At 36.7% G+C, this 14,180-nt stretch overlaps 1 protein-coding gene across 1 annotated transcript in view; it reads right to left on the reverse strand.

Moving 5' to 3' along the window:
• Positions 1 to 14,180, reverse strand: part of TTN (titin) — a 270,276-nt gene that overhangs the window by 100,142 nt on the left and 155,954 nt on the right. The window contains exons 155-173 of the mRNA XM_053665080.1: positions 13,922 to 13,984; positions 13,496 to 13,585; positions 11,433 to 11,483; positions 10,352 to 10,753; positions 9,912 to 10,190; positions 9,390 to 9,665; positions 9,117 to 9,256; positions 8,747 to 8,873; positions 8,391 to 8,654; positions 7,833 to 8,099; positions 7,429 to 7,692; positions 7,201 to 7,340; positions 6,909 to 7,035; positions 6,517 to 6,783; positions 6,131 to 6,397; positions 5,044 to 5,310; positions 4,814 to 4,953; positions 4,249 to 4,375; positions 3,331 to 3,473 (exon numbers count right to left, since the gene is read on the reverse strand). Of these exons, the coding sequence (XP_053521055.1) occupies positions 3,331 to 3,473; positions 4,249 to 4,375; positions 4,814 to 4,953; positions 5,044 to 5,310; positions 6,131 to 6,397; positions 6,517 to 6,783; positions 6,909 to 7,035; positions 7,201 to 7,340; positions 7,429 to 7,692; positions 7,833 to 8,099; positions 8,391 to 8,654; positions 8,747 to 8,873; positions 9,117 to 9,256; positions 9,390 to 9,665; positions 9,912 to 10,190; positions 10,352 to 10,753; positions 11,433 to 11,483; positions 13,496 to 13,585; positions 13,922 to 13,984 (3,701 nt within the window). The remainder of the gene's footprint in view (positions 1 to 3,330; positions 3,474 to 4,248; positions 4,376 to 4,813; positions 4,954 to 5,043; positions 5,311 to 6,130; positions 6,398 to 6,516; positions 6,784 to 6,908; positions 7,036 to 7,200; positions 7,341 to 7,428; positions 7,693 to 7,832; positions 8,100 to 8,390; positions 8,655 to 8,746; positions 8,874 to 9,116; positions 9,257 to 9,389; positions 9,666 to 9,911; positions 10,191 to 10,351; positions 10,754 to 11,432; positions 11,484 to 13,495; positions 13,586 to 13,921; positions 13,985 to 14,180) is intronic.

The following is a 14,180-nucleotide window of genomic DNA, read 5'->3' on the forward strand; positions in this document are numbered from 1 at the left end:
GTCATTCAGATTGATTCTGCATCACTTAAGAGATCACTTAGAGCTAAGAATAATTTAAAAGTTTTTGCTAATGGAACTATTTATTATGCTGTTGTAAAGGAAAGAGTCATGAATAAAGTTTCATTTAAAGGTTTTTCCTTAAGAGCTGGGCATGGTTATTAATGTAACTACTTTAATAATTGAGAAAGGCCTAAAGTATAATAAGGAAGAATCAACAGATGGGAGGCAGTAGTTAGGCTGTGTTTGTGAGCATAGCTATTTATTCAAGGACATGGTGCTTGAGTTGGAAAAAATGTTTTTGTAATGATATTTCAATATTAATTTTGGAGATAAATTTTGGACTGTGTGATTTAGGACTATTTATAAATGTATCTCAAGTTTCAATCTACCCACAGATATATCTTATTTATTAACACACTGTTTTATCCAAATTCTTCTGCAGCTACTCTAGAAAATTCTTTTACCAAGAAGTTGGTTCAGAACACAGTGGTTCTCAATTAATCATTCTATACAATGTACCTTGATTATGTTTTTTAAAAAGGAAAAAGTAACTGGTACCTTATGAAAATAAACAAAATGAATGCTGAAGATTTGGTGTTGGATTATATAAGGATAATGTTAAATTTTTATCCTTGTAAAATATTGTTAATTTGCAATGAAAACATATGGCTCTAATACAGTAGACATTATGACCGTGACTGAGTTATGAAAGTTGAAATATAAAATTATCAAAGGCCATTTAAAGATTTAACAGTCATTTCTTGGAGTGATGGCCAAAACACCCCCAAACAAACAAACAAAAAAACCCCACAACTCATTTCGAAATGTTTTTCTTTGAATTTTCTTATTCTAGTAAGTTGTTTTTATTTGTTTAGTGTAGTTTGCAGAGGCTAATCTTTTTGTAAAGTTCAGATGGAAGGCCTGGAGTAGATCAACAGTAACAAGCATGTTGCTGCTGAAAGACTTTTTAAACAAAACTTGGAAAATGTAATAAAGTGACTCTACTACTTAATATTTTATCTTTAATAAACTTAATAGTCAAATGTCTCTTAAAAATACTTTTAAAAACAGACGTGTAAGTCATATTAGAGCAAGTTCATGAAAGGCTGAAGTATTTTGGGTGGCTAAGTAAAGGATTAAAATTCCTGTGCTAAAAGAGACACAGAGGCCCTATAGAATTATAGTAAGACGATCCTTTCTAACCCAAGAAAAACGTTGAGTGACAATATGAGATATATATTTTTTTGAGTAAAAGAAACGTGAATAAGATTTTTGAGTCTACATTTTAAATTAAAATAGCATGGTTTTTACATTAAAGCTAATGAGACTGATCCTTTAATACAAAGCTCTTAATTTGACCAAAAAATATTTAGTAGCCAAAGAATAATATTATTTGTTCTTAAGCAGTGTGGTTATTTTCAAATTATGAATTTACAGATGTAGAAAAGATCTTGAAAAGTCAACCAAATCTTTGCCTTTAGATATGAAGGCAATTAAACCACATTAATGGGACAAATGTACTATTTTGAGAAAGCAAACTCGAAGGTAGAGATGCCTCCATCACCTGGTTTAATATTTAGGAGACCTCACTCTAAGGAATACTTCATTTTATATTACTTAATTTTCATGCTGAAATCTAAACATATAGTTGCTTTTCCTATCCTCAGTAAAAAAGGGAACAAATTGGTGATTACTGTCTGTGTAGTAGGCAGACTTTACTTCTCAAAAGACTGGTACTGAATTATTCTCTAATCAGTTAGGCAGGATATGAACTTTTTGTTCACTTTAGAACAGTCATTCAAAGCATTTGCTTCTAATAATTAACCAACTTCGTGGCTCTTTTTGTTTACTTTGAAAAAATTCGGACTCTTTCATTGTGATGAGGATAACAGCAATGACTAAAGATTTTGAATACATGCTATATATACACATTATTCTAAATGCTTTACATACATTAACTCCTTATTAACATAATAACTCACTAGGAACAGACTTGTTCCCCTCTTACAGAGGAGAAAATGTGTCAGAGACACTGTAAAACTTCGCCTGGGGTCTAAATCTAAGATTTAACCCAGCAAACACGGGATCTCAAGGGGTGGGCTTTAGAACTGAACCTAAAGAACGACACAGCTACATTAAAAGTATGATGATACCATGTGCGTGCACACACACAGGTTACCATTCCTACTTCTTTTTAAAACATTAACATTACAGTATATAAAAATATGACCATGGAATATATTTAATTATACATTATATCAGCGGCTAAAGTATGAAACTTATTTATGAAATGCCGATGTCTTTTATAAACACCACAGATGTGCCCTTTTATGCCCTCATGCACTCACATGGAAATAACTGAAAAGAGAGGAATCATCTCTTGACGTATTTTTTGATGGTTATGCTCTTTGTTAAACTGAGTTCCTTGTTAATTATGTGCCTATAAGTCTTAAAAGTTTGATCTGTAGTGAGGTTTTGATGGCACATTCAATATTATTCCTAAAATGTTGAAAAAAATTGACATAGAACAATGAACTGTGCTGTGCTTGATTCTCCTGGACATTTTCCATATATTTTATTTCAATAATTCAAAATTAACCACGGTGAATTGTCGAGATAATTTAGATACACACTTTGTCTTGAGGATAAAATCTTAGGCCTAAAGAAGTTAACACTGGGAAGTGGTTATATCCTAAAATTTCTTAAAGTATATTTGTTCATAGATGTGGATGGCCAAAGAGCCCCTCTTCCTTTCGGTACCATCAATTGCACTTTAAATAGTCTGCTTGCATTCCAGAATTTGCATAGCTCAAAGCACTTGAGTGTTAAAAATAGCTTTGGAGAAATGCTTAAAGAGCAAATCTGCTCAGAAGTTATCTCAACCACTTGATCAACTGCCTAAAATGGAATTTCAATCCTCCTCTCTTAATCCCCTTCCAGGCAGACCACCAGATAGCTGGAGCAGAACTTGTCAGAAACCTTCATGGATACTGTTGTTACAATGCCTCCAGTTAGAAGGTCTTTTTGATCTTTTTTCTCCTTCCTATCATTAATAACTGAGGAGTGTTTGCCTTTTCTTCAGAAAAATGAAAAACCGATTATACTTTAATTTGAATTTCCATTGCAATGAAAACATCGTCAGGTTAAGCCCAACAAAAACGAGAACAATCTGCTTTGATTTCAGCAGAAGTCAGGCTAGAACAGGAAAGAGAAAGGAAAAGGGAAGGGGAGGGACACGAAGAGCAAAGAACAAGGAACATGCAAGTGAAGATGGAAAACCAGATTGAAAAAGTAAGAGCAAGACAAGGCAAGCACATTCCTGCCTTTTACCTTGTCGCTGGGCTCCAGTTTCTTTCCTTTGAGATACCATTCCACTGGGATGTCCTCATAAGAGAGCTCGCAGTCGAAGGTGGCTGTTTCCCCTGCAGTCACTGTGACATCCTTCAGAGGCCTCAGAAGACCAATTACTCGTGCTTTGCGAGAGGAAGGAAACAGCTTTGGATTACTCATTTTGTAATTCCAAGGAAATAAATACAGATTCAGTTATTCATCTTTGTGGTTGCTTTCTTCAAGAAGTAAGAAGCCACAGGACCGGCCACTCCTTTAGCTCCCATGTGAACGTGGCCCTGTGGTGCTGAGAAGGGGAGAACTGGTGGCCGGAGGGTGGATATTTGTAGGGGCCCGTTCGTGCTGTTGTACAAGGTCAGCGAGAAATCTGTGCTGCATCTGTCTCTCTGCCAGGCATCAAGTTCCTCTGGCTACATAAGGTATGTGGCTTCCAAAATAACTAAGACTCTGATTGGGGGAGGACAAGGGCCCCTCAATCACATAGCCTGTCCATGTCCATCAAATGCTTTGCACTTTCCAAAAATGTTAGCCAAGTGCTGCCCTCTCCTTCCTGAGTCTGAAATGCCTGCACAGCCAACTCTTTATAGTGCTGCAGTGGTACAGGCACTCGAACAATGTGGTCTTCAAGGGTTAAGTTTCTGAGTTAGAGTCTAATTGTAGGTATGTCTGCTTTGAATGAAAGGGTTACAAAATAGGTAAATCTGACTTGCTTAATTTTCTTTTGTTCAAATGGCAAGTTCACTGACGGTTATGTATTAGGATATCCAAGAAGTAAATACAAGAAAGCCTGTTTCTGTGCTTTAACAATTTTTCCAGTTAATCAAATAATTCCAGTTAATTTCGCCCCTATTTTCTGCAATAGTGCTCCCTGAGTTTTCAGCAGAAACACACTGCACTTACGTTTTACTCGGAGGTGTGCACTGGATTTAACGTTGGCAGCTTGGAAATCCACCCCACCAGCCTGGTCCAGGCGGCAATTGTGCAAAATAAGGAAGTGCATTTTGCCTTCTTCCTTGATTTCACAATCCTGTACCAAAAGAGAAAAAAAGGCTTCAGAGGAAATAATTTTCCTTGGGATTTTTTTTTTCTGAGGATATGATATCTTAATTAACAAAATGCTACTAATAATGGGTGAAGAGACTTTTAATAACTTTGAGCTCCTTTTTGTGAAATAAAGTGTACAGGCACACCACGAAAGCCCTGTTTATTTTAGCTCTATAATTCTGAACCACCCAGCAGCACCACTGAGCATCTACAACCTTATACCGAATATGCTGGGATGAAAATAATGCAAGGGTGCCTGCCTGAGCCCACTCATAGACCTTAATGTCTCTCTGTGGCTTAAAGTCCGACAGAGAACACAATGTCATGTTTTAAATGCCCTGTGTGCACTCTGATGTTTTTCCTGTCCTTTTCTGTTTCACGCAGCTTCTCTAGGCGTTGACAAGTTCAGAAATAGCCTTACAGGTGTTTGGAGTAGTGCCTCTCCCTTGAGTTTCCAGTTGGCATGGATATCATCTTCAGAGATTTCAGTTTCAAAGCGGGCTGTCTCCGTCTCCATCACCTCTACACTGTACAGGGGGCGCAGCAGTTTTATTTCACGATCTAGACAAGTGAAGGTCAGCACATGTCATGAGCCTCTAGCAGAAATAACCCAGACAGCTTAGAGAGTGAAACTGATGGGAATTTCCTTACCCTCAATGTCAAGCTTTCCTGAGGTCTTATCTGTCCCACAGTCACAGGTGTACTGTCCGATATCTGATTTCAGGGCTTTCTTTAGGATCAGCATGCGCTTCTTGCCATCTGCCTTAATAACAGCATTTTTAGATGGCTTTATTTCCTTTCCGTCCTTAAACCATTTTACTGGGGCATCGGCTTTGCTAATTTCACACTGTAGAATCACTTCATCTTTCTCTACGGCAGTATAATCTTGAAGTTTTCCTGTAAAGTATGGGTCTCCCTCTGCAAGTAAAATAGAAAGACTTTTCATTAAGCCCTAAAGGAAATGACAATCTCTTGAAAAGTTCAAGAGGCAGCTCAGAGTTCTATGTATATGTTAAAATTATACCAAATTATACTCATTTATTGTGTTCACATTTTCTAAAGGTTAGAAAGGGAACACAGATGTGAAGATGTATCAGGATCTAATTTATCTGTATTTTATTTTGAAGTATTTTTATTAACAGTAGTTTGAATGACACTGTGAAATTTACTGTCACATATAATTATGTGTTTATTATTTGGCTAAATTTCTAATTTCTTAGCAAACCTATTATTATGTCTAGTTTACCTATATGCTTTCAAATTCATATTATTATTTTGTAATGCCAATTAATAGTTTGCCTTTAGCAGTTTCTATATATGTTAGGTTTCATATCTGCTTGATAGTAAGGGGCTAAAAAATGAGGTTTACTAATGTAAGTTCTATGTTGTCTCTCATTAGAAATTTGCAAAAACATTTTTACAAAATAAATTTGATACAGTAAGGGGCTAGGAAGATACATATTTCTCTTTTAAACATGATGGGACTCAATAATGAATTGAGAGTCTTAATTCTGACTTTAACTGGCTATTTTGTAAGCCTGAGTATTTATTACTTTAAATCCTTATATTTTTAGGAAAAATATTTTAGAAATAATCCTGATAACATATACAGTCATTTCTCAAGGACAGGGGCTCATTTCTTGCAATATACCACTCAGAAGACAGTTTTAAGTAACAGGTACTCCACACATTTCTGCTGCATTTAGTGCAATAAAATTAAACTGAACAGAGCACCTACCAAGCACAGTGAGTTTAGCTTCTGAACTTATTCCCATAGCTTCTACTTTAATTTGGGAGGTATCATCAAGAGAGAGGTTTTTGAATGTGATCGAATGAGTTTTCCCCTCATCGTGCATTGAGACCAACTTGGTGGTGTGCAGGCGCTGTTCGTTCTTGAACCACTTCACTGGGATGTTATCGTGGGACAGTTCCACAGTAAACACAGCGCTTTCTCTCTCCTTGGCTGTCACGTCCTTGAGTGGAGTGAGGAATTTGAGCCGGATTCCTATGGAGAAAAAAAAAAAAAAAAAAAAGAAAGCTCATTAATTCCAGCCTTTTAAAGAGGAAATATAAAAATAAAAGTGAAAAAAAATTGAAGGTGGTCTAACTGATAAAAATATTTACCTTCAATGATCAGTTTGCCACTGGTGTGCTTGTCTTCAGCTTCAAATATGTATTTTGCCTCATCTTCAAAACCAGCTGATTTGATCACCATTGAATGCTTAGTGCCGTCCTTCATAAGCTCAAATCTGTCGTCACCTGTGATTTCCTGGGTTCCTTTCAGCCAACGGAAGGTTTTGGGCTCCCTGGATACTTCACACTCAAACTTCGCCTCATCTTTCTCGAAGACTTTAACGTCACTGAGAGGCGTGATGAAGATCAGCGGCAGTTCTGCAAGAGAAGGGTGGTGTGGATGAAGCCAGCAGACGATTCCATTATGACACCTGGTCGAGTCCAGATCTCAGAGGAAGGCCTGCAAACGACATGCAAAAGGGGGCCTGACGGGCGGAGCGTACCTTTCACTTTCAGGTTGGCTGCAGATTTAGCATTGGCAGCCTGGAAGGACACCTCTCCTGTCATGTCCAGCTGGCAGTTATAGAGGACCAGAGTGTGCTTCTTCCCATCTTCAATGATTTCACAGTCCTGTTTGGGGCGAGGGTTAGAGGGAAAGAAATAGAAAAACATCATTTTCGTAACTGGTTGATACTGCAAGTCATCAAGAGGTTTTACACCAGAAGTGTTATCTTTTTTCAGCCTAAACAACCAAGCAAGCCCCCTCCTGTGTGTGATCAGATCGTCTTGACTTACGGGGGATGCAGTTAAAGGCTCTCCTTTTAACATCCACTGGCCATGGACATCTGGCTCAGAAAGTTCAATTTCAAAGCGAGCTGTTTCACCGACAAACAATTCTACCCCATACAGAGGTTTTTCCACTTTTATCAGTCGAGCTGAAATGATACCAAGTTTTGTTAGACTGACCGAACAGGTAAAGTGAAGATTCAGATAAGGTAAACTGAAAAGTTTTGAGCAACTCACCCTCGACGCTAACATTTGCTTTTGTCTTGTCTGTGCCACAGTCACACATGTATTCGCCTTTATCGTTAAGTTCTGCCTTTTTGATTTTTAAGATGCGGCGCAGGCCGTCTGACTTGATGGAGTGTTTGGGTGAGGGTACAATCTCTTCACCATCTTTGAACCATTTCACCGGCACATCTTTGCTCACTTCACACTTCAGGATAATCTCATCCTTTTCGACTCCAGTTTTGTCATGTAATTTCACAGTGAAGTAGGGATCGGCCTCTGTAAAAGCCATTCAGCAGATAATCAGAAGAATGTGAAAATGAACATTTATTGGAGAGTTAACAGGTTGCAGAGGAATTAACTACTACCCACGCTCAACGTCTAAGGACTGGCTGTTTAGGATAGTCAGTCACATTTACCTAAGACCTTCAGGTGTGCTGTGGACTTCAGGTCCTTTACTTGAGCTCGTATCTGGGATATGTCATCCAATGTTACTTCTCTTATCTCCAATTTGTGAGTCTTGCCCTCAGATGAGATGAGCACAGTTCTGCTTGTGTGGAGTTTGGCATCATTTTTGAACCAGACTACATGCATTTTTTCATGAGAAAGTTCACAAACAAAAGTTGCCGTTTGACCTTCTTTCACTGTTTGATCTTCCAGAGGTGATATGAATTTCAATCTTACACCTGCAATGAAAGTGTGGATAATATGCTCAGAAAAACAATTAACCTTCACAGATATTCCACTCTGATCTGCCTGGGTAATAAGGATTTCACCTGGCACTTATTTATTTATCTTTTCAAATGGAGTTACCTTTTGTTTTAAAAAAAGTCAGGGCGATTGTTCAGTAGCAATGTGAAAGTAAAGTAGGGGTGCTAATTGTCACTTAGTTATTAGAACTTGGTGTGCTATCTTTAAAGTCATATATTTGTGTGCCTAAATATGAGGTATTGCAGTCAGATCTCATCAACTCGTACCTGTAACGAATAATTGTGCTGAAGTCTTCTTGCCTTCCACCTCAGCAGTGTAGACCCCTTCGTCATCAAATTGAGAGTCATTGATAACAAGAATGTGTTTCTTTCCATCAACAATGATGTCAAACTTGTCAGAGGACTTGATGATATCGGGTCCTTTAGACCATATGACATTTGCCTCTCGAGTGAGGACACATTCAAACCGAGCCTGTCGCTTTTCTGGAACAGTAACATCCTTCAGGGGCACAGCAAAGTCAAGTTCGATTTCTGAAAACCAAACAATAAGAATGAGGTTTCTCAGAAGGCAGAGCAACGTGAAATGAAGTTGAGTTTACACCTCAGGTTCTAAAAGCCCATACCTTTCACAGTCAGAATGGCAGTTGTAACTGCGTTCAGTGCCTGGTAAAGGACTTCTCCAGCTTGGTCCAGCTTCACTTTGTGCAAAGTTAGGAAGCGTTTCCCACCCTCTGCTTTGATTTCGCAAGTCTGAAAAACAATAGTTTTAGTTAGCATTTAACTGAGATAAATTCCCGACAGAAGAAATGTCTTATTATAAAAATTTAAAAAATGCCTGAATGGTCTACAAAGAGTGCACCAAATCTCTTCCCCTTTTTGAAACTTAAAAAGCCTGAAGTAACTGTCATTACTGAACCAAATCTGAATGTCAAGACTGATTATATGGAGTAGTTATTTTATATGACTAGCAACATAAAACAGGAAATTACTCACAGGTGAGGGTCTTAGAAGTTCTCCCTTCAGTTTCCATTGTCCGGGAATGTCTTCCTCTGAGATTTCCGTGTCAAAGCTTGCACTTTCTTTCTCATAAATGGTGACATCCTCTATTGGTTTAAGCAATTCAACCTCACGTTCTGTTTGGGTCAGGGATAAAATACCATAATGTATTAAACTGTCTAACAATGCTTTTCTTTCATGTTTTTTGGGGGGTATGTTATTTACACACATAAAACTTATCTTCTAAAATAAAAGGAAAGATTTTTGTACCTCCAAGTGTCAGCTTTGCTGGGTATCTCTTCCCTTCAATCTCCACTGCATATTCATCAATATCTTCTGGCACAGCATTCTTAATTTTGAGGTGCATATAATTTCCCTCCTTCACTATCTCAGTCTTGTCATTTGGTTCCCAAGGGATTTCATCATATCCTTTAAACCACTTAATATTTGGAGTGTCCCTTGCTATATGACAGGTGAAAACAGCTGTCCCCTTGGGTTTCACATGCTGATCTCGTATGGGTTTCACCAGCCAGTCTCTAATGATTTCTGTAGGAAAATGAGGTCAGAAAAATAATGACTTGAACAAATAATATAAATAACTTCCTTAGTCAATTTCAGAAATAGAAAAAAAATTCTTAAAACTAGAAATAACTAATCTGCTATGAGATGCTGATATCCCCCCATCTCTGATAACAGGCAAGACAGCAGATACTTTGATACTGGAAAATGAAATTTGCTCTTTTGTTTTCTTAGTATAATGAGCAGAGCAAAATTTCCCAGCAAAGTACTAACCTACTACTTTTACGCAGGATGAACATTCCAGGTTGTTGGCATTTTCCACAGTAACAGTGTAGGTTCCAGCATCATAGTCATCTGCATCGTTGATAGTCAGGGCCCGCATCAAGCCAATGATGCCCGGCACAATTTTGCCCGGTTTCTCCACCACAATCTTCCCATCCTTCCTCCAGACTACATCACGTTCTTTGTTTAACTCGCAGCTCAAGTACAATGGCTGTCCTTTGACCACTGTGACTTCCTCTTCAAGTGTTTTTACAAAACGCACAGGAAGCTCTGTAAAGAATTTCAGCAAGGACTTTTCACTATATGCAATGTTTTCAATGAAATAAAAACTTAGAAATAGGAGGTTTTCTCTAAAATTACAATAAACGCTGCTGCCGAGGTTTACTATACTGAAGTTGAATATGGACCATACTCAGAAGACTGGAAATTACCTTCTACAATCAGCTTAGCTGTGGAGGTCTTTTCTTTATTTCCCAAGCGTAAAACACAGGTGTATTCGCCAGCATCAGAAAGTTGAACATCAATGATATGCAGCTTTCTGTCTTTACCATCTGCAATGAATCTGTGCTTTGGGCTCTCCCGGATACTGCTACCATCTTTCATCCAGGTTGTAATTGCAGTGGAGGGGGAGACTAAACATTCAAAGATTGCAGAAGAGCCAACTGACTCTGCTTCGGTCAAGACGATGTCTTTGATTTCTTTTACAAACTTGAGTGGCACAGCCTTCAGCTGGTAGGTGAATGGGGCTTCATCAGGAGGTTTCTCCCCACCACTTCCTGGTCGTAACTTTTTCCTTTCAGCTTCTATTGGCGAAGGAGTCTTTTTGGCCACACCTAATTCAAAATAAAATTAACAGTTGATTTGGTACTTCCATAAGGATCAGAAAGTGCATACTTGGCTGCTGCTGGCTAAAACCAGTAACAGAGCAACTAGAAGATAAGAACATAAAATTAAAGAGTAGGTAATTGAAAGCTTAATTAAATTTATACTGCCTTCTTCCAGACAGAAATATGAGACAGCATAAGGAATCTATGAATAATAAATGCTCTTCGTTTTCTCAAGTTTTAAACCCAAATGTCCTGATTAATGTCTAATTATTTTATCTGTCATGTAGAAATATCATGTACATGAAGAATTGAAGCTCAGAATATATAAGGTTCATTATCCTAAACTATACTTGGATATCTATCTATCTATCTATCTATCTATATATATATAAATATAATACAATACAATACTATAATATATTATAATATATTATAATATATTATATTATAATATATAATATAATATAATATATTATATTATATTATGTAAAACCCACTTGAATGATATTAGAGGTGTACTGCTTAAAATATCAGAAGACATACTAACTGAGTAGGATCAATTAGGAATAGGAAAGACTGTGATAAATTCCGAAAATTTTTTCTCCTTTGAATGTGAAGTTACCTTTGAATGTAAAGTGTCCTAGAGTGAACGGTTACAATTCAGGGACAGGGAATTGAATCCTACCTTTAATGGGACCTTTCGGCTTGGCAGCCTCCTCTTTAGGTGTTTTGGCTTCTGCATTAAAAAACAGAACTCAGCATTTAAGCAATTTTCAAACTCATTTTATACTTAGTAAATCATATGAAGTGAATCATGCTCTTTATTATAAATACTAATGTATAAAGAATAATTGGTTTTATTTACATGACTTCTATGAATAATAGACATTTCTAATAGATATTTTTGATATTTCTAAGAAGGCATATTCTGAAAATAATGTGACTAAGCTAAATCACAAACATATTTAGGATTAAAAAGTTATTTTCATTCGTTGATTATGTTCCAGTTAAAGGTGAGATCATAATCAACAGAAAAAAGCAAACAAAATATATAGCCAGAGTCACTGAAATTAAGAACAATCTAACAATAGCTAGAGGGGAAGGGGACAGAAGCGAGAAGGGTTTTCGGGAACTACTATAAAGGACACATGGACAAAACCAAGGGGGAGGGTAAAAGCAAGGGAGGGAGATGGGTTTGGCTAAGGTGGTGGGGAGTGGTGGGGAGAAAAATGCAGACAGCTATAATTGAGCAACAATAAAATTATTTTTAAAAAGTTATTTTCAGCAAGTGCTTTCATTCTTCTTCCACTTCTGGAAGGCTTACTGTTTGTTGCCTTGTGAGGAAGAGTTTTAGCCTTACCTACCTATGCAAAATATTTTATGTGTTTACTTATGTATTGAACTATGAACTGTGAACCAAGGATATGTTTTTATCAACAAGGAATCAGTGCAGAAAAAAGGGAAATGGCCCAGAAAGACTCCATGTGCTATATCTGCATGGATGCCTTTGAAGATTTCTCTCAATGGGACAAACTACGGCAGAAGCAAGGAAGTTCCATTTAGAGTTAAATTCAATTATTAATGCAGGGGCAGTATAAACTGTAGAACCAGTTTTCTAGCTTCACCCCCTGGGAATGGGAGAAAAGCTCATTTTTTACACAAAATTAATTGGCTCAACAGCAGTTCTCATCTTTTTCTGAACTAATAAAAGGTATCACATTGGAATTATAAAAATGTAAAAGAATAATGCGAAAATCATAAATATCAGTGACAAAGTATATTAATGTAAACATTAAAATTATGCTGCAGCTAAAGAATATAACATATTGTCTCATGTCATTAAACACAGTAAAAATCCAAATATTTCTATAGTGCTTACTATATACCAGGCAGTATGCTAAGTGTTTCACATATATTTATTTAATGTTCTCAGTAATCCAACAGGGCAAATATAATTATTAGTTCAATTTTACAAACTAGAAAAGTAAAATTTAAGGAGTGTAAGTAGCCAAGGATCAAATTCATAAAATGTGTATTTATCAATGATCAAAGCACATCAAATCATTTTTGGTTTTGAAATTATCACCTAAGTAATGAACTAAAAATGCCTTAAGTATCTACCTGAGAAAATCATACCACTTAGTACATTTAAGAGAATTATTACTGACCTAAATTCTTATATAGATTTAAAGGCTGAACTATGCAGCCTTTAAAAAAAATTGTGGTAAAATATATGTACCATAAAATTTACCACTTTAATCATTTTTAAGTGTGCCATTCAGTTGCATTGAGTATATTCACAATGTTATGCAATCAACACTATCCATTTCCAGAACTCTTTTATTTTCCCAATAGGAAGTCTTTTTAAAAATAAGAAATGATTCCTACAAGGCACATGGGAAATCTGAAGGCCCACGGGATTCCTGTGTGCATGTCCTTAGAGAGGGTCTATCTCCATAGTTTTCATCAGCCTTGAACATAGTCATTACTTCATCTCAAAAGCATACAAGGAAATGGTGCATCACAAGAACATACATTCCAGTCAAATGCAATATGTACCCATCACGTGAGTGATTAGATAAGTAAAGGGTATCAGATGAAGGAAATTTCATCAAGAACTTATAACTCCCCGCAGTCAAAAGGACACTGCAGTTTCAACATAATGGGGGCTTAAATTTAATTCAAGTGTGAATGCTTTTATTAAGCCATCAAAACAACCAACCAACAGGAAAGCTACAGAATAAATACCTGCTTTCTTTCCGACTACTGGTACTGTCACCGGGGCAGTGATAGGAGTGGGAGCAGGCTCCACGGGTGGTGGTTTGATCGTCTTCACTTCTGTAGATAGATGTCCATTGCATTAATGTACACAGTTGTCACTTCCTAAAACCTATTTGGACGGCATATTTGCCTCTTCTGATGTAACTTTAAAAGTCTTCAAATAACTAGTTTTTCAGAGAATAATATATTCTAACTGTAACATAATCTATATACAATACAATGATATATTCTATATTTTCTAATATAGTCAATGTATTATATATCAAATAAAATATAATCATATATTGTGACATTAGAAATCATTTGGTGCATGCTGACCTTTCTTACAAAGCGAACATCATTTGTGTAAAGCACGAAGGAATATGTGTTGACACTGAGGATTATCTTGCTCACCTGGTTCAGGCTTTGGTTTGGGTTCAGGTCCAGGGAGTGGTATTGCTGGCTTTATTTCAGGCACTGAAATGATCCACAATAATAAGCAGGTCATTGCAGCATTTCTGAAGTTTTTCACAATGCCAAACCCAAATTAAGCAGACATCTCTTAGCATATGTTAAAATGTATACATGTAGGCACCAAATCAAGTGTTTGATCTAAATTTATTTTGCTTAAAGCAAAACATTTGGAAAATATAGTAAGGGAATTATATTGGTT

The sequence above is a fragment of the Artibeus jamaicensis genome, unplaced genomic scaffold, assembly GCF_021234435.1.
Source record: "Artibeus jamaicensis isolate MK-2021 breed Jamaican fruit bat unplaced genomic scaffold, CSHL_Jam_final contig_391, whole genome shotgun sequence".
Taxonomy (NCBI): Eukaryota; Metazoa; Chordata; class Mammalia; order Chiroptera; family Phyllostomidae; genus Artibeus; species Artibeus jamaicensis.